This window comes from Sesamum indicum, linkage group LG8 (assembly GCF_000512975.1).
Source record: "Sesamum indicum cultivar Zhongzhi No. 13 linkage group LG8, S_indicum_v1.0, whole genome shotgun sequence".
NCBI classification, from domain to species: domain Eukaryota; kingdom Viridiplantae; phylum Streptophyta; class Magnoliopsida; order Lamiales; family Pedaliaceae; genus Sesamum; species Sesamum indicum.
Window position 1 is genome coordinate 18,860,956 of NC_026152.1, and position 18,255 is coordinate 18,879,210.

The 18,255-nt window shown below is 37.4% G+C and overlaps 5 protein-coding genes and 1 long non-coding RNA gene across 7 annotated transcripts in view; 4 read left to right on the forward strand and 2 right to left on the reverse strand.

Moving 5' to 3' along the window:
* Positions 352–4,611, forward strand: LOC105169341 (protein trichome birefringence-like 13). Of its 2 annotated transcripts, none has more exons than XM_011089724.2 (7): positions 352–853; positions 1,484–1,661; positions 1,833–1,973; positions 2,565–2,685; positions 2,936–3,070; positions 3,238–3,425; positions 3,767–4,607. In XM_011089724.2, exons 1-7 carry the CDS (start codon positions 448–450, stop codon positions 3,909–3,911), a joined length of 1,314 nt encoding a protein of 437 aa, XP_011088026.1. In that variant the 5' UTR covers positions 352–447; the 3' UTR covers positions 3,912–4,607. The 2 variants fall into 2 exon arrangements, with proteins under 2 accessions (XP_011088026.1, XP_011088027.1); XM_011089725.2 differs by having other exon boundaries at positions 715–853; positions 1,479–1,661; positions 3,767–4,611.
* On the forward strand, positions 4,835–6,244 carry LOC110012437. Its single transcript, XR_002287612.1, has 2 exons — positions 4,835–5,264; positions 5,756–6,244. It is a non-coding gene; the product is annotated as an uncharacterized LOC110012437 (long non-coding RNA).
* LOC105169342 (pathogenesis-related protein 1A-like) lies at positions 7,374–8,223 on the forward strand. Its single transcript, XM_020696099.1, has one exon. The coding sequence runs from the start codon at positions 7,442–7,444 to the stop codon at positions 8,012–8,014; it is 573 nt and encodes a 190-aa protein (XP_020551758.1). The 5' UTR covers positions 7,374–7,441; the 3' UTR covers positions 8,015–8,223.
* LOC105169456 (probable xyloglucan endotransglucosylase/hydrolase protein 10) lies at positions 8,290–10,395 on the reverse strand. Its single transcript, XM_011089846.2, has 4 exons — positions 10,154–10,395; positions 9,977–10,077; positions 9,655–9,848; positions 8,290–8,790 (listed from the first exon to the last, which is right to left on the reverse strand). The coding sequence occupies exons 1-4, from the start codon at positions 10,335–10,337 to the stop codon at positions 8,388–8,390; spliced, it is 882 nt and encodes a 293-aa protein (XP_011088148.2). The 5' UTR covers positions 10,338–10,395; the 3' UTR covers positions 8,290–8,387.
* LOC105169343 (protein starmaker) lies at positions 12,306–15,559 on the forward strand. Its single transcript, XM_011089727.2, has 3 exons — positions 12,306–12,573; positions 13,644–14,714; positions 14,817–15,559. Exons 2-3 carry the CDS (start codon positions 13,709–13,711, stop codon positions 15,182–15,184), a joined length of 1,374 nt encoding a protein of 457 aa, XP_011088029.1. The 5' UTR covers positions 12,306–12,573; positions 13,644–13,708; the 3' UTR covers positions 15,185–15,559.
* The window catches only part of LOC105169457, a 2,397-nt gene continuing 573 nt past the window's right edge, over positions 16,432–18,255 (reverse strand). Inside the window, exons 2-3 of the mRNA XM_011089847.2 lie at positions 17,975–18,251; positions 16,432–17,365 (exon numbers count right to left, since the gene is read on the reverse strand). Of these exons, the coding sequence (XP_011088149.1) occupies positions 16,651–17,365; positions 17,975–18,251 (992 nt within the window). The 3' untranslated portion in view covers positions 16,432–16,650. The remainder of the gene's footprint in view (positions 17,366–17,974; positions 18,252–18,255) is intronic.

Here is an 18,255-nt window from a genome sequence, read left to right on the forward strand (position 1 = left end):
ATTATTCTATGTATAAAAAAATAATTTACAATATGACAGGAAGGTAAATTGCATTAAACCCTTCCTAGAAATATATACTTTCTCTATATTTTGAACAATCTAATTATATTATCACCGACAAAACAAAAATCTCGCATTGACCATCTCTATAAAACTTATACTCATTTATAAAATAGAAAAAAAAGAATAGAAAACATTTAGAATTGCAGTGTCTAGAAAAATCAAATGTGAACCCCAAGAGGATCTCCAGCACTTAAAAAAGAGTCCTGGCTGCATGGGGATAAATAACCGCTAGGGGTAATTTGGTAAAAGAAATAATTAAATGTAATGGTATAAAAATCACCAATATGTATCTATCAGTTCAGAGATATATAACATCACAAAGAGAGAGCAGGGCGTGATAATGTGCTCCGGCGCCGGTTCTGTACCCCGCCGCCTTACTCCTCCATGGCCACAAGAGATCTCCATTACGCGTCGAAGAAACTCGCTCCTTCCACTTCTTCACTAGCTTCACGCCTCCTCCTCTCTCTCCTCTGCCTCGTCTCTCTCTTCCTTTGTTTCTCTCTCTTCCGCAACGACACCGAATCGCCGTCGTTAACCTACTCTGCGGTGTCTGAGAAGAGTAACAGCAAGTGTAACTACTCGGATGGACGGTGGATCTACGATCCTACGGTCACATCTCCGCCACGGTACGACCACACCTGCAAGGAGATATTCAAGGGCTGGAATTGCATCGCGAGTAACAAATCCAACGCCATTGATATTCCCAGGTGGCGCTGGAAACCCTACGGATGTGATCTTCCGCCGTTTGATCCGTTACGGTTCCTAGAGAACTTTCGAGATACCAATATTGGTAAGCTTTTTTTTTATTATGATTCAGCAATGCTAATACTTGTCAGTTCAAGAGTGAATTAATCACTTACTCACATAATCACAATTACTGTATTGTAATGATTTATGTTTTTTCACCTATTTGTTTCTTGATGTGGAAGTCTGCTTCGTGGCATGTTTTGTGCATTTTACGTTATTAGTTTTTCTGTGAGTAAATGAGTAATTGTGCGTATGTCTGTGAACTATCTTTATTGTTGGGAAACATGAGTAGATAAAAGTTTAATATTATGGTAAGTTACTTGTACGAATTCTTGGATCTGAAGTTCGGTGTATCTTGTGTGGGATAGAGCATAGTCTAGTTACTTGTACGTGAGTCAAATTTTCTTTGATGTTTGTAGACTGTGTTAGAGGAACTTATGTCAGATAGTATGTTCTGTTATTAGGGATGGTAAACTAGATCGGTTTTTCTGATGTTTTACTGAGAGTTACTAGTACTTAACCAATGTGAAACTTGTAATCTTCTCAACTCCACAAGGAAAAATTAGTCATATCATAGATTTTTCTTCACAATATATAGAAGGGCTTTGGGATTTTCCTCTGTGGTGTCAGTATTAGTGCTGTTTTTAGACCTTATGGATCTTTAACAGTGCAGGATTTGTTGGGGACTCCTTGAATAGGAACATGTTTGTTTCTCTTTTTTGTGCTTTGAAACAAGCATCTACTGAGGTAAAAAAGTGGCGTCCTGTTGGAGCTGATCGTGGCTTCACTTTTCTTAAGTACAACCTGACCATTGCATATCATCGGACAAATCTTCTGGCTCGTTATGGTAGGTAAGCTAATTTTCATGTAGGCTCTCTTAATAAGAAGTGATGCTCCCTCATGAAAAATTGTACATGCACCAAAGCTAATTTTTAAGTTTTATCATTACGTGATGAGACTGTTATTGAACCTAAATACGGTAGTGCATATTTAACAATATATTGCTCTATTTTGTGCTTTAGGTGGTCAGCCAGTAGTAATGGTGGTAAACTGGAGTCACTTGGTTATAAGGAGGGGTATAGGATTGATGTGGATTTACCAGAAGGAACTTGGGCAGAAGCTCCTAGTTTCCATGACATACTCATCTTCAATACAGGGCACTGGTAAGTCAGGTTTTGCTTTTGTCCCTGTGCCGGCTGACATTGTACAGCTTTGTAACCGTGAAATTGAAGCCATATCAAATTCAAATGTCAGGTGCTGGTATGGGCCTGTCATTGTATTTCTACCTGAAGCTCAATGCCCTTGCCCAGCTTGTGCATTTTTCTTTGAAGTAGTGATTAGAATCATTTACATGTTTATTCCTTCAATTTTATGAGCCAGTTGCACTTCTTAGTGTATGATCATTGGGCTGAAACTCAAGCTCTCATGGATGCATGTGCCAATCGAAAGACTCATCATAAACTATACTCCCCATATCCTTAAAATAAGGGGCTTATGATCATGTGTTATCTGTTTATAATCCCCAAATGTCAGCAACACATTATATCTTTTGATGGGCGACAGATGTATTTGAAGAAAATGATAGGTTATGACCCTGCACTAGTTAAACATTTTAAACAGCACTGGGAACAGTTGCCAGTTAAGACGTAGAATCCCTTGCTTGTTTTTCGTTCCCGTCTGATTCTTTCTTGCCGTATATTGTATATGAAGTTAAATTTTCTTGCTTCTCATTTTGTTCCTTGATTCTGCATTAGGTGGTGGGCTCCTTCGAAGTTTGATCCTGTGAAATCACCTATGCTTTTCTTTGAGAAGGGGTTACCTTTGACGCCTCCAATTGCACCTGATGCTGGTCTTGATATGGTGTTAGGACACATGGTATGGCTCTAGGCTTCTCCCTTTTAGATGCTCTAGACTTTGAAGACAAAGTTCGAAGTCTGATCCGTGAAATGATGAATCTGTTTAGGATTCTGTTTTATGTAAATAGTTTGGCCCCAGAGCTTTCTCTGTTTTTAAGAGAAAAGGAGCTCTTTTTGTTCCCTCTAATTTCTCCCTCTTTAGCTACCTCCATCTTAAGTTCAATTATGTGTTCGTACCTGGTTTGGCCTTAAATGCGCTTTTTATGTAGGTGTCATATGTGGAGAAGAATGCAAGGCCAAGTACAATTCTGTTCTTCCGAACACAATCCCCGAGGCATTTTGAAGATGGTGACTGGGATCAAGGTGGTTCTTGCCCCCGTTTACAGCCACTGGTGCCACAGGAAGTAAGCTTTTCCTCTGTGCTGCTTTGTTTATCTTTTGGTCACCTTGATGTTTTCATTTTGAGTTTATAATGCTTGTACAATTCCTTTTGTTCTGCACGTAAATTAAGGATTACCAATTGTGTATGCATTAATTATACATACAACTGAAATATTATGTTCATGTCCAGGTAGAACAACTTTTCTCTTTGAAGAACAATGGGACGAATGTGGAAACGCGACTTGTAAACCAGCACCTGCACAAGGCCCTAAAAGGTTCTAGTTTCCATATTTTGGACATAACACACATGAGCGAGCTTAGAGCTGATGCCCATCCATCCGCAGCTGGTGGAAAAAGACACAATGATTGCATGCACTGGTGCTTACCTGGACTTACTGATACTTGGAATGACTTGTTTATAGCACACTTAAACAGCATTAAAGTTCGGAACTGAATTGTGGTTGTATCATCAAAATTGCTATTTTGCGTTTTCTTTTCTAAGATTTATAATATCATTTTCGAAAACTATGGATGTAGAAGCAGCAAACTAACAGCTTCATCAGAATTTTCTACTCCTGTATCCGTAAAATTGAAACTAATTTGTAAATGATTCCTTAGGTAAGTTATGGGGATGCGAATAGTATAAGTTTCAATGAATTAGCCTTCACTTTTCCAGTGATCTGACGTTAAGTTTCAATGAATATCCTGAACTTTTCCAGCGATCTGACGTGTTTGAAGCGGAGGTCTCCTTGCAGCATCTGGGATCTATGGCGCTTAGTAGCTGATCATGTGGAGCCAGGAAATTTAAAATCAGACAGGTTTAGGATATCTACATTCATACTGTTCTGCCATGTTGAACGCTGATCTTGAAACCCTTGCATTAGGTCCTCATTCAGATTCAAACATTTCCAAACCAAATTCTCCCAACACAAAACACCTCTATTGCATCATCATCGCATCCATCTATACTTGTCTCGCCAAACGTTGGATGATATCCCTTTTCAAGATTCTTCCTATTGGATTCGCCTGTATTCTACTTAGGTCGATTGCATCATTTTTTAATAGTGTTAAAGCTTTTGTTTGCTTGATTGTTGGAGTGAATTTTAGTTGATTTTCATAACGTGCGATACTTTGATATACTTGTAAATAAACTGAGTTGGATCTATGCATTTGAGACTGGCATGAAATAGAATTGTTTATCAGCAGTTGAGCATATTATCCGAGGGGTGTATGTGGACACTAATGTTATTAACATCATTAATCATCGTGGGGTTTGTGCAATATGTTTGAATAGGATAATGCTTCAAGAAATTAGATAATGGATAATGAAGTTACTGTTGGTTTGGCCCTACCCCCATTATCTTATTCAAACATATTGCACAACCCCCCACGATGGTTATTGATGTTAATACTATTCGTGTCATATGCCTCTCGGTTAATATGTTCTATTGCCGCTGTACAGTTCTCATTCATGTTAGCCTGGAATGCTTAGGTTCTAACTCTGTCTATTTACAAACACACCCAAGTACCGTCCCTTATGAAAATCAATCAAAAATATCACACAAGCTCTAACAATCAAACAAACAAAATCATTCAACACTATTCAAAGATGATGCAACAAACACTCTTATACAGAAATACAGCTTTTACATGTTGCAGTCATACATAGCTAATTGCTAATCTTTTCAAGAGTATTTTCTGGGGAATGAGTATAGTAAAATCCGGAAGAGCACAATTCCCCCCCTCCCCCCCCCTCCCCGACAACTTTCAGTATAGTAAAATACTAATTTAAGCATTGGAGTGCTAATATTTGTTTTGCAGGTTAGTCTTCCATTGATTTTAAGATTTTCTTGAAAAATTTTTACTTTTTCATTTTTTCTTCTCCTTTCTACCTGTGTTTCGAACTAATTTGAGGCTCCATCATCGAAGGTCCCCACCAAATTAAATATCCTATAATTAGGACGATTAGTTTCATTATTGTGAAAGGACGGATAACACATGTTATCCAACCAAATTAAATAATTAATTCGTTTCACTTTGCATTTAGGGAGCATCTAAATTGATGGATTTAGATATCGTGGATTAAAAATTACATCTCATTTGTTTGGATTTCAAAAAAAAAAAAAAATATATATTGCGCCTGAAACCCCTACGGGTGGGATCTCCGGCCGTTTGATCCGTTGCGGTTCCTGGACAACTCTCAAGATACAAATATTGGTAAGTTCTTTTTTGTTATGATTTGAGCAATGGTTAGTGATTGTCAGTTGGAGAATGAATTGATCACTTACTCACACTAAGTGAATTAATAATGAGTGTTGCATTTTCAGCAATTTGTTTGTTGATGTGGAAGCCCGCTTCTTGGGATGTTTTGTGTATTTTACGTTATGGGTTTTTCTGTGAGTGAAATGAGTGATTCCGCGTGTGTCTCTGAACTATCTCTAATGTTGGGAAACAAATTAAGTGGATCAAAGTTTATTATTATGGTAAATTACTTATACGAATTCTTGGATCTGACGTTGGGTGTATCTTGTCCTTGTGTTGGATACAACTAATTTATCCAGTTACTTATACGCGAAACATGCCAAATTTTACTTTGATGTTTGCAAAATGTGGACGATGATTGCATGCACGCACTGGTGCTTAACTGGACTTACTGCTGCTTCCAATGACTTGTTTATGTTCCAATGAATTAGCCTTCACTTTTCCAGGGATCTGATCTGAAGCGAAGCTCTCTTGCAGCATCTGGGCATCTATGGCGCTTAGAAGCTCTCTCATCAGTGGAGCCTGGACTACTGTGAAAGACAGGTTCAGGATATCTACTCTCACACCATTCTGCCATGTTGAACTCTGATCTGGAAAATTCGTGCATTAGTTCCCCATTCAGATCACAATATTTCCAAGCCAAATTTCCCCCAACACAGAACTTCTCTATTGCATCATCACCACATCCATCTATCCTTGTCTCGTTAAACGTTGGAGGATATCCCTTTTCAAGATTCTTCCTGTTCGATTCGGCTCACTATTCTACTTAGCTCATTTGCATCATTTTTTAATAGTGTTAAATGCTTCTGTTTGCTTGATGGTGTTTTTAGTTGATTTGATAACGTGCAATGCTTTGAAACACTTGTAAATAAATTGAGTTGAATCAATGTATTTGCGACTGACATGAAATAAAGATGTTCAACAGCAGTGGAGCATATTATCCGAGAGGGGTTTGTGTAGCTCTAACATTATCAATATCATTGATGGTCGTTGGTTTTGTGCAATCTGTTTAGACAAGGCAGTGGGGGTAGGGCCACACAAATAGTAACTACTTTAACTTTTTTAATTGTCATACCATATTCATATGTTATTTTTAAATCAGTGTATTTCAAATCATTCCTCCAATCTATTAGATTTGAAGTATTATTATGATGGATTTGAAATCCACCTATTAATCTTGTCATTTCAAATTATTTCAAACATTATAAAAATGTTAATTTGGCAAATAACTTGAAATTCTCTACAAGTTTTACAAGGAAATGACACTTTTCGTTATGTTAGAGTCTTTTCACTTTTGATCCCATTGGTTTTGGAATTCTTACTTTTTGTTTTCTAATTTTTAAAAAGTAGTACTTTTGGTCTCATGACACATTTTTGTCATATAAAATACCACGCGCTTAGCACGCGACAATTAGAGTTTTTACACTTTTTGTTCTATATGTTATGGATTTCTCATTTTTGGTCCCTTGTGTTACTGAATTATCACTTTTGGTTCCATAACTTTTAAAAAGTAGCATTTTTTGGTCTCAAGCACTTAATGACCACATGGGCTTTTCCGTTAAACATCTAATGAAAAAGTATTATGAGTTCAAGATTGCTACTTTTTAGAAGTTACGAAATTAAAATTGAGAATCCTGTAATTAATGAGATCAAAAGTTAAAAAACCCTGCAATTTCCTATGTTGAACTTTCAACGTGAATTTAAAAAACAATGAATTTGAAATTTATTAATTTCAATATTTTAGCCAAATCCATACATACCATTCCAAATGTAATGTTAGAGAATTTTAGTTGGATCATAACTTTAGTAATTCACAATCAAAATTCATGACAAAAGAATGTCAACGATTCAATAATATTCAAAACGAATTACAGTATGCAATGTACTCCTTTGGGATTTGAAGGGAAACATGCAGTTAACCTACAAAACTAATCCTACACTTGAGCAACAATTAAACTACTCTTTTAGTAAAGATGAATATAAAAATTTATCTAAGCACAACCCCAAGTCTTCAAACTTGTCCAAAGGCCACCTTTTAGTGTCTTCAGGGTTGCTTCAGATATTTGCATCACCTTTGCACATGCCATTTGCACATACTTAGGAGCCAAATTTTATGTTATGATCCACAAACAATGCCTATAAATACCCAACACCTTACCCTTCCATTCTCTTCAAATCAAAATCCCATTTCTCATATCACCACAAGAATCACAATGGATTGTCACAAGATCTTCCTATCCCTTCTCTCGATAATAATTCTATCGTGCCTAATCATACCCTCCAGAGCCCAAAACTCAGCTCAGGACTACGTCAACGCCCACAACACCGCTCGTGCCCAAGTGGGAGTCAGTCCAGTGGTGTGGAACACAACGCTGGCCAACTGCGCCCAAAACTACGCTAATCAAAGGAAGGGTGACTGTGCTCTGACGCACTCCAATGGCATATACGGTGAAAACCTAGCCAAGGGCAGCAGCAGTAGTTTCAGTGGTGTGTCTGCGGTGAACATGTGGGTAGCCGAGAAGCAGTACTATGATTACAACACGAACTCGTGCATTGGGGGGAACCAGTGCCTGCACTACACGCAGGTGGTGTGGCACGACTCGACACAGGTGGGGTGCGCTCGCGTCCAGTGCACTAACGGGTGGTACTATGTGGTTTGCAACTACGACGCCCCGGGCAACTGGGAGGGGGAATGGCCTTATTAAATATAAATTAATGAATTAAACTAAGGTAATTGTACGTACCATCACACGTTTGTGTATGTGATTGTACTAAAATAAGCAAGCTACTCCATCTATATATATATATATATGTGGATAAATAAATTTTAGAAAAGATGTGTAAGTAATGCATGCATGCAGAGTTGGTATTTGTTACAACATCTTGAAGAATAAGAATATTACTCAAATTTGATTTGGCATTTTTATCCAACTTGAAATTTTGTTTGACTTTACTTTATTCATAAATAAGTAATCAAGTATGAAAGTGAACTGATTCATGATTAGCATATGAGTCGAGTTCGAGCAATTAAACTCCAATAATCCATTGCTGAAGTAACAACAACAATAATAATAATAATCAGTACTTGGTAAGGAGACACTCCTTTGGGAGACTATTATTAAACCTCTTATTATCCTGACAATAATCATAGATGAGGTAATATTTCCTGACCCATCTGAAGAGTCTTCTCTGCGCCCAATTCAGAGAACTGAAGCTGTCTTTGTTCCACCAATTTGTCGGGCTTTGGGCCCGGCAAAATCTTGGGTTTCCCTTCCAAATACAGGCGTCAATCTTGTGGTTCCTGAATGAGGCCACGAATGGGCCCTGAGCCCAATCAGTTTTCACTTTGCCACCACTCGTGGCCCAACTATCGCCGTTCCAAATACTCATCTGCAAGCCCATGGGCTGCCATCTTGGGTATGCAACTCCTTTATCTGCGTGGTTTCTGTATGTTCTGATTGGAACCCAATCCACCATAAATCTACAACAATATTAAGAGTTTAGGAATTAAATGGCTAATAACGATAAATATATTATAATAATTTATCTCGATACACTATCCAATACCTCAATTCATTTAATACATTAATATGACTAATAACAATAAATAAATTATAATAATACACATAAAATGAATAAATACCCACACATTCGGTGGGATTCAAATCCTTAACCTCGAACTTGTTCGTTGGACCTCAATCTTAGTCTTAAACCACTAGTAATTGAACATAATCGATGTGTATGAAAAATAATATTTTTATGTTAGTTCATAGTTAATATATTCATGGAGTAAAAGATATTAATTTTTTGAATTAATTGTTAAATTCCAGTGTATCAAGTAATAGTATGGGGTAGTTGATATATATATAAATCGAGAAGGGTATTTTAATAAAATAAAATCAGAATAGACCAAAGGCCCCCGTTCCGCTTTATTAATAGTATAGATAGATTGTATAAGCTCATTTGAATTACAAATAAGATTAATTAGAACGACTTTCTCTGAAAATTAGCATAAGTATCGATTATATCCAATGTATTATAACCTCTATGTTTTCTAAAACAAAATATTCGCATTTCATCATACTTTTAAATATTGCCACCTGTCCACCCAGAATAGGACAACATGTAAATATTGTAAATTTAGAGGGGAGATTTTGGTAATTACAAAAAATAAAGGGTCTATGTTATTAAAATTAAAAGGGGGATGAATGGAAATTTAGACATATGTTCTTTGATTATAATGTAAGAAAAAGTCATTCCAAAAACCACCTTCAATGTTAAGGAATGTTTCTTTGGAACAAACATAATTTGGGAGAAATTAATGTGGAGTGGAATTGGTTCTTACACAATCTGGTGAAGGTTCCATAGCACAGAGTAGGTGTGGAAGTCCTTTGTTGGATCAAACCACAGCCTAATCCTCTGCTCTCTTCCATCAAATCCATTTGCATACACATTTGTTTGCAGAATATAAGGTTGCCCAGCCACATTTCCCAAGAATTCAAAGTCAATCTCGTCCCGATTCGGTTGGTTAGAAGTCAACTGCATTTGTGACAAAAATATTATTCGCATGACCAAGTGCCAAATGTAACATCGTTCAAACAACGAGGATGGTTTATGTAATTACACGAATTTTAGTAAAAACCCATAGTGTCTGTCTTCAAACTTACATAGAATGCGACAACGGTGCCTGCTGAGTTCCCAGGTACTAACTTAATTTGCATGTCAAATTGACCAAACAAGAACATATCATTTGAAGCAAAACCAGAACCTGAACAAACATTAGAGTTAGTAAAAAAGTTGAGACACGCACACACACAGCTTTGGCAAGAAAATAGACATAGTACCTGAATCCTTATCAAGAATCAGGCTTCTGTTTCTGCCATCAGCAGATGTTTTAACATGGTTGGGAGACCATGTCACAAAGAAATCCCTGTTGAAATCTCCAGTCGAAACTACAGAAGCCCGCGTCCAGACGACACAGAAACAAGCAACGAGAACGAAAGACGTAATAAAGAAATTGTTCATCATTGATTTCTCCAAAATGTAGAATGGTGATGAGGTTGTAATGGAGAAGACTAGATATAGATGTCTGCATGGGAGGAATGGTTGGTTGGAAATTAGAATGTGAAGAGAACCAGTAGGAGTTTTGTCTAAGCAAGAATATCTTTAGTGGGAAGCAAACATAAATATAGCATTGTATGACTTATGAGCAGAGAGATTGAGTTGTAGTAAGAGGGTTTGCTTGCTTAGAGTTCCACCAAGAGACAATTATGTCATAGATTAGTTATAATCACATTTATATCCCTAATTTATAGTCTGTTTATACAAATCACTACTGTCTTTCACATAAATACACATACATTTATTAAAAACGTCAACATTTTTTATCCCAAAACCAACCGTGTATTTGAGAAACTACTCATACACCTCCCAACCACGTCAACTTCAATGGTGGCTTTTGTAATTTTACAAAAAAGACGGATAGTTTGTGTAAACATACCATAAATCAGGAAGTGAAAATACAATCATCCCTAAATGTAATCATATAACAGCTAACTACATTAATTCTTGTTAGGTATGAAAAGTTAAGGTAATTTTTGCCTGTTATGTGCAATATTCCAAACTTAGTAGGGTTTGGACAACATTTGGATGATGTACAGAAAGTGTAGGAAAAGTGAAGACTGCAGCTGCTTTCCAGTCTGAGGAAATCTTTGCCCAATTTTATAAGCATCTTTCTTTCACAAGTAGAAGTTTTCAACTATTCTTTTCCTCTGCTCAGCCCTTCAGATATTGACATGTCTTTATAATTTTATTTTTATTTAGCTTCTTTGGTGGGATTTTAGATAAGAAAATGGAAAAATGAAGAATAGTTTGTGAAGTTTTAGATCCTTTGTTTCAAGAACTGGGGTTTTATTTTATGTATATAAGAAACGTGTAAAAAAATTACGTTATTTATACATTTAAAAAATTATTTTATGAAAATTATACGCGCGCATGTCTGTGTGTGTGAAGTAGATAATATGAAATTTGTATTTCAATTTTGAAATTTCTTATTTGAGATGTACTTATCTTCTTTGCTCATAAAATTTAAATTTCATTTTGAGGTTATTATGTTCACCTGTTAAGGATTAAAAAATATGATATAAGTAATATCATTTCAAATAATTCAAAAGTTCGATTCTAAATCAAACACAATGGTTACGTACTATTCATAAAAAAGAAAAATTTAATCAATCTTGTTTCGTATTTATGGCATTTTTATCATTTAAGTATTAAATTTGAGGAAATTGTGAATTCAAAAGGTGAAGTTGGAATTGAAAATAATATTAGGATCATCATATTTACAAAGTAGTTTGTAATTTAAAAATCAGGAATAGGCAGAACTTGCAAAAATGTTGTCAATTTGCAGTTATTTATGTTAATTAAAGTCGATGTAAGAATTGTTTAAACTAAGATATCTGATCAGAAGTAGAATAAAAAAAATAAAATAAAATAAATTTGATTAGTCCACTTGCTATATATAGCTGGCCCCACTCACTTGCTAATTAAACTATATTCCTTTTTTTTTTCTGTATGAAAAATTAACAAAAAAAACTTTACTATTTAAATAATTTTAAATTCTAACAGTTTGATAATTTTTTTTTGTCATTAATCAATCGCTCTAACAGTTTATTTATTGAAATATTTTTTAAAATAAAATTCAGCATTTTTAAGCTCTTAAAAGTATTTTATAAAATATAGAAATTTATAAGATGTTTTAAATAAATTTAACCGAACATCCCTCTAAGTCATATTATTCTCCTGTACTATTTGATAATTATTACAATTATATCATATGTAAATAATAATAAACATGCATTAGAATAGGGTTAGGTTGTTCTAGTGAGTAGGGCTGGGCTCATACAGATTTTGTGGGCTGAAAATTTATGACTGACCTAACAAATGGTCCATTTCTTCAAATAAACTTAAACAATGTATGCTGCTACAAAACAGCAGAAATTTCTTCAACTCCCAATTTCCATCTAGCCTCTGTCTCTTAATTCTCGCAAGAAGAATTTCAAGAACTGTCTTTTACCATTATTAGTAGATCAGAGAAGAGAGAGAGTGGACGACAGAGCTGTCAGGGACCCCCCCATTGCACTTGATTACAAGAATTTTCTTTCACCATTTCTCCTTGCCTCAGAGTTTGAAACTGCCCTGTTTCTTTGCTGCTGATAGTTCCATGGGCTCTTCCTAGTTTCTGGGCTTCTCGTTTCTTCTCAAGGTATGCGTTTTTTCCTTAGATTCTTGTTCTTTATCTTGTCATTAGTTTCTTGGGCTATTCTTTTTTACTGTATTTGACTTCATTATGTGCGACTTTTCGCTTTAATGAGTGGTTGAGTGTTTGTCTTTGGTGGGATTAGATTATGAGTGCTTGAGTTGGATCATGTTGTCTTTGACTTTGTGCCAATCGAATATTGCTTCTGATGAACTGTTTTCTGTGATAGGTTTTTGGTACTTGTTGTATTTTGACTTCAATGCCTTGGGATTTTAATTCAGGAATTGGTGAAGTAGTGAGACTGTTGATTGAAACTTGCTTAGTTTCTCCATTTGCTTGTCTCCGGGATTTGATCTTTGCACTTGGCTGTTCCTAATTAATGTCATGTTTAGATTTTCGCAAGATTTGCTGTCATGGATTTATGGTATCTGTTTCTTAGTATTAGAGTGAAGAGAGAAGTTTTACAATGGATTGAGGGAGTGCTGAAGAGAAATTAAGTGTGTGTAATTCTCAGGGCTTCTCCAAAGTACACATAGGTGATGGATTACTCACTCTAATTACCAAAAGTTTTAAGTATTTTTTGCTTGGTTTGGTACTGATTTAGTTTTCAAGCGCCTCATTCTCTTAGTATGTTGAAAATAATTGTAAGCTTGGTATAAAGTCAGTGCAAGCTGTGGGATTTGGGGAACATATGAGACATGTTTACTTATATAAGGGACTATGTCAGGGTAACTAAACTGACAAGAATTGGGGTCTATTTTGGATGGATAAGTTTCCATGCAGAAGAGGAAAAATTGCTGCAAAATCAATAAGCTCAATTGAAGGTTACTTGTATAAAGGAGATGAGGGTGTAGTATCTTTGCCTTCTAAGAGAAAATTAATCTGCCTTCTTTTGTGTGGCAATTTGCAAAGGATTGCTTGTCCTCTTAGAATCTCCTTATGTTGATTGGTAAAATTTGTTTTACTATTGTTTGTCATCGTTGCAGTCCTTGTTTTGTGAGATTTAGACACCGTCACCCCATATCTTAGCTCAGTTTGTTTTTCTTCAAAGAACGTTGTTTTGTGTTAAATGGCAGGTTTCTGTTCCGATTGGCAAGAAGGAAAGGAGAGTAAGTGAAGAAAAAGTATAAAGTAAATCATTATGTACAGACAGTCCCCCAACAGGAATAGATCCAAAGGGATCAACACTAGGCACGTTCTGCAAATTTGTCTGTTGCTTGCTGTTTGCTTTTGGTTGATTTACCAAGTCAAACATTCCCATGACAAGAAAAAAGAATTTGATGAAAGTGATGCAAAAGCCTCAGTTCAAAGAGCGAGTAATAATGAATATATCAAACTTGGAAGAAAAGTTATCGAAACCCGAGTGGAGGGAAGGGCTTCAAAGAATGAGAAGCATGATGAACTGGAAGAAGAAGATGAAACCAATGACGTAGATGAAAATAAGCCTGATGAAGATGAGCCAGAAGATAAGAAAGTTGAAGGAAAGGAGAACGAAGGGACGGGAGGTGGAGATCAGCATGAAGAAGAGAAATCTGATGCAAATGTTGATAGAGAAGATGAGCGTGAAACAGTGAAATCAGATGCAAAAGTTGATAGAGAAGAGGATTTGGTGGACGAGAAGGAGAAGGAAGACGGTGGTGATGAGAATGAAGCACAAGAAATAGATCCTGAAGACGGTCATGGTCAAACGGAGAAGGAAAATTCCGAGGAGGACACTGATCATGATGGAGAAGATACAAATACCCATGAAGCACGCGAGGAACATTACAAAGCGGATGATGCTTCTAGTGCTGTCACTCATGATACCCAAATGGCAACTACTGAAAGTGAGAATGAACACGTGGAGAACTCAAATGAACACCCTGAAAATGTTTCACAAGAAGAGAATAACAGTGAAGAAACTAATGAAGCCGAGAACAGCAAAGATTTAGAGGAGGAAGGTGATGAAATGGCTAGAGATGATCAGTCAAATATAACAAGCAGGGAAACCAAGGTAGATACGCCGGACAACTCTGAGGATGATTCATCTCCAGATAACACAGGAACAGAAGGGTCCAATGATCAATTAGAGAATCAGGACCTGTCCTCACAAAATGTAACAGAGAGCGAGCCCGAGTTAGATCAAGCTCAGGGAAATCTTGTTGAGGGTACGTTCACAGAGTAATCTGACTTGCAAACTACCGCTTCAGAGCGGGCCAATAATTCTATCGTAAATGTGGATAGTACTCATTTTGCTTCTAACTCAACAGGTAATGCTGAAAACGAAGATGCAGAGTCAGAGCCCGAGGAGATCTCTGATTCATCTAATGATGATACAGAGTCTTCAGCATCCAAAAGTATCACTACATCAGAGGTTCTTGTGGAAGCTGGGAATAACACTGAATCATCATCAGAAAAGAATGACGAGACTGAGGATGAGAAAACAGATAGAAATGATGGTACAGATGAAGTCTCGGACTCTACCACTAATGAAAATCCTGAAGAAGTTCAACATGACAATATTGATATATCTGATACTTCCAACTCCTTGGAGGAGAAAGATGTTCGCACGGATCTCGAGACTCTTCCCGAGACACAAAGTGAAGGTACTGATAGTGAAGATGCTGCAGAAGAATGACAGGTATGGGGTAGAAAGGTGCCATTAGATCCATCAGTTTCCATGAATTGAAGTTTCAGCCTCGTTTTCCTCTCAGACATCAGGCTCTCGCAGTATCTCTTTTGGTGTGTGATGATATATTTACTATGTCTATGTGGGGTTTTCACTTCAAACTTTGCAGGTACATTCGAGGCAAGTTGAGGGTAGCTAGTTTCTCTTATACACTGTATAATCAATTATCTGGTTTGCATTATATTAGAATTCTGTTTCCTCGTATTCTTGTTCTTTTGTTTCTTCAACATTTTATACGCTATAGGATTGTGTATATCCTGCAGAAATTCAAACCGGATAGTGTATTTGCTCGGTATTATATGAACCGCCATATTTTTTGATTCATTGGAACTTTTATATGCCATTTGATTTTTTGGATTTTCAGTAACAAGACACACAGACCTGCGTGCCCTCTATTATGCAAAATCTCGGGGAAAAGTCTTGTGTCTATAAATAGCCTTCATATTTGACATGGTTGGCGGATCCTGAAGAGCATGATGAGAATGAGTTACAATATGGGTTGGCAGCGTTATTTTGTCATGCCATGTGCAGTAATTTTCTTAATTCCACATATACATTTATTTGAGAATAGTTGGTAGAATGAAAATTGTCCCAATATCAGTTCATATTTCATAGTTGAGTGTGTGCGTGTGTGTTTGAATTTCCCCTCATCGTAGGATATTGTTCAGTTCAGGTTGTAATATCCTGATCAGGAAGGGTTGAAGATTTCCAAGTTGAAGTCAAGAAAATGTAAAGTTAGGTAAATACTGAAGTCAGCCTTTGAAAATCGATTGAGAGAGAGAGAGAGAGAGAGAGTTGGCCAGTCAAATATTCCAACAGAAAGTTGGATTGGAGGCTTTGAAGCAATGCTCCCACCTGAAAGTCCTGACGAACAAACAAGATTCCAAAGAGTAGAGCAGTTGGGTGAAAATCGATTGAGAGAGAGAGAGAGAGAGAGAGTTGGCCAGTCAAATATTCCAACAGAAAGTTGGATTGGAGGCTTTGAAGCAATGCTCCCACCTGAAAGTCCTGACGAACAAACAAGATTCCAAAGAGTAGAGCAGTTGGGTACTTCTTTGAAACTTGAATTCGTACAAGAAGGAGTATAATATTAACCCAAAAGCGACAGTAATTGATAGACAGATCTAACAGCACCTGGTGCCTTGTGTACGCCAACCCATAACCTCATATTTTAGGACAGCACACAATGAAGACGATTCCACAAAAATGATTAAACATTTAAACTGAAAACTGTCAATAATGTACAAATAAATAAATAAATACATTTAAAGCAAAAAAAGAAAGAAATAGCTGTCGATGACTGTACACTCCAGGCAAGAAATCAAAAAACAAGTAAAAGCTGACGGGTGAGTCACTTGCAACTTGCAAATCCGAGAACCCAAAACCCATTTCCCACTTTAACCCGACCCGAAGGGCTATTCGAGATCCGGCTGTCTCAGTTCTTTCCTGAGCTTTTGAGAGAATGACCTACAAGCATCCATGCTGAGATCCATGGCAGCTGCCAACGCCACAAAAGCTGCAGCATCCTCGGTGCAGCTCACGTGCTGCACCCCCACTTCCACATCAGGTTTGCTGCACTTGCCATCACCCTCCACCGTGGACGACATCACAAATCCTCTGTACAAGAGGTGCGCCCAAGATCCTGACCCTGATGTCGATCCTAGGTCCGAACCGGAACCTGAACCTGAGCTGAGGTCAAAACTGCTATTAGGGCTTGTCATTGGGGTCGGCCCGGTGGTGATATCAATGCTGAATTTTCCACCAGTTTTCGTGCTAATGCTGGAATTGGCCAGAGGGATTGTGTCAATGCCACCATCAGGGATGAGATCAAAGCGGTAGCCAAGGTGGTCCCCATTGGAGCGCTCCCTCCATGCCTCCAGGCGGCCCCATGGCTTCCATGTGCCATGGCCAGGCCTAAGAATTAGCCACGCTCCTGGATTGGATCTGCTGACCCTATTGGTGCCTGGTGATGGAACAAACGGTGTCACCATTGATGCAGCAGCGACCGGGGATCCAGACAGGTCGTGGATGGTGATTGACCATCCCTTTCGCTCTTTTAAGGGCTGTTCATTATCGGCTGCCCCTGAACTAAAGCAACTAGTCGAGGTGCTTGGTTCTGATAGCGAGGATCTGTTCAATAGCAAACCAAATATCAGAGACCATTTACAAAAGAAACAACTAAAAGAATGTGCATGAGACAATTTCAACAAAGTTGTTTGAACGCTGCTAAGACAATTCAATGAAGTTGTCGATGATGACACAAATGAGCTCGCAAACAAATTCTACAACTTCGTGCTAGGCGCTTAACTTGTCTATCCGAGTTGTATTTCATAAATGATGTCTTCAAGATGAAATTGGATGGACATCTTTTCTGATTCCAACTTCAAATGAGACAACACTGAACTTTACCAAAACAACAACTATTGTTCTTTTTCAAGTAATCAACACAGAGATTAAGATTCTTTTCCTACTCAAGAAGATTTTCTTCATAATCAATGATCAAATATACACCTCAAAGCCACTGACCCGATCAAGCCCAGGCAGTTATCTACGATTAGCAGCTAATTGATTAAGTTCTACAGGCAAGATACTCCTAGTTATCTATCAGAATACCCCACAGACAGAAACCCCCAACTTTATGTAGCTTTGAGAAAAAAAACAAATTCAGAATTAAACATCTGATTGCCGAATAAAATCAATTCAATCATTTATTTGAATAAAGCAAACAAAAATATTCACCTGGATCTCAAAGTCCTCTCCCCGGAATTCCTGAAACTGAACTTGCAAGTGAAAACAGGCTGCTTCACATTCCCATTGACCTGGAAAACCTGCGGGCTGCACTCGGGCTCCCCGTCAAACCGGAAAACAAATCTCGGGTCGGGCTCAGCCCTCACATTCAAATGCAATTTTACATCCGATCCGCCAATCCAGACCCACCCATTCTGAATCGCACACGCCCTGCTATTCCCATTATTTTCCAAAATACTCTTCAAATCCAGCTGCACCACAACACAACCCGC

Coding starts and splice junctions, on each gene's coding strand:
- LOC105169341 (XM_011089724.2), top strand. CDS start 448: ATGGCCACAAGAGATCTCCATTACGCGTCGAAGAAACTCGCTCCTTCC. Junction 1,974..2,564: donor ATCTTCAATACAGGGCACTG/GTAAGTCAGGTT, acceptor ATTCTGCATTAG/GTGGTGGGCTCCTTCGAAGT. Junction 2,686..2,935: donor ATATGGTGTTAGGACACATG/GTATGGCTCTAG, acceptor CTTTTTATGTAG/GTGTCATATGTGGAGAAGAA.
- LOC105169342 (XM_020696099.1), top strand. CDS start 7,442: ATGCCTATAAATACCCAACACCTTACCCTTCCATTCTCTTCAAATCAA.
- LOC105169456 (XM_011089846.2), bottom strand. CDS start 10,337: ATGATGAACAATTTCTTTATTACGTCTTTCGTTCTCGTTGCTTGTTTC. Junction 10,078..10,153: donor GATTCTTGATAAGGATTCAG/GTACTATGTCTA, acceptor ATGTTTGTTCAG/GTTCTGGTTTTGCTTCAAAT. Junction 9,849..9,976: donor GCACCGTTGTCGCATTCTAT/GTAAGTTTGAAG, acceptor TCACAAATGCAG/TTGACTTCTAACCAACCGAA.
- LOC105169343 (XM_011089727.2), top strand. CDS start 13,709: ATGTACAGACAGTCCCCCAACAGGAATAGATCCAAAGGGATCAACACT. Junction 14,715..14,816: donor TCAGGGAAATCTTGTTGAGG/GTACGTTCACAG, acceptor CTAACTCAACAG/GTAATGCTGAAAACGAAGAT.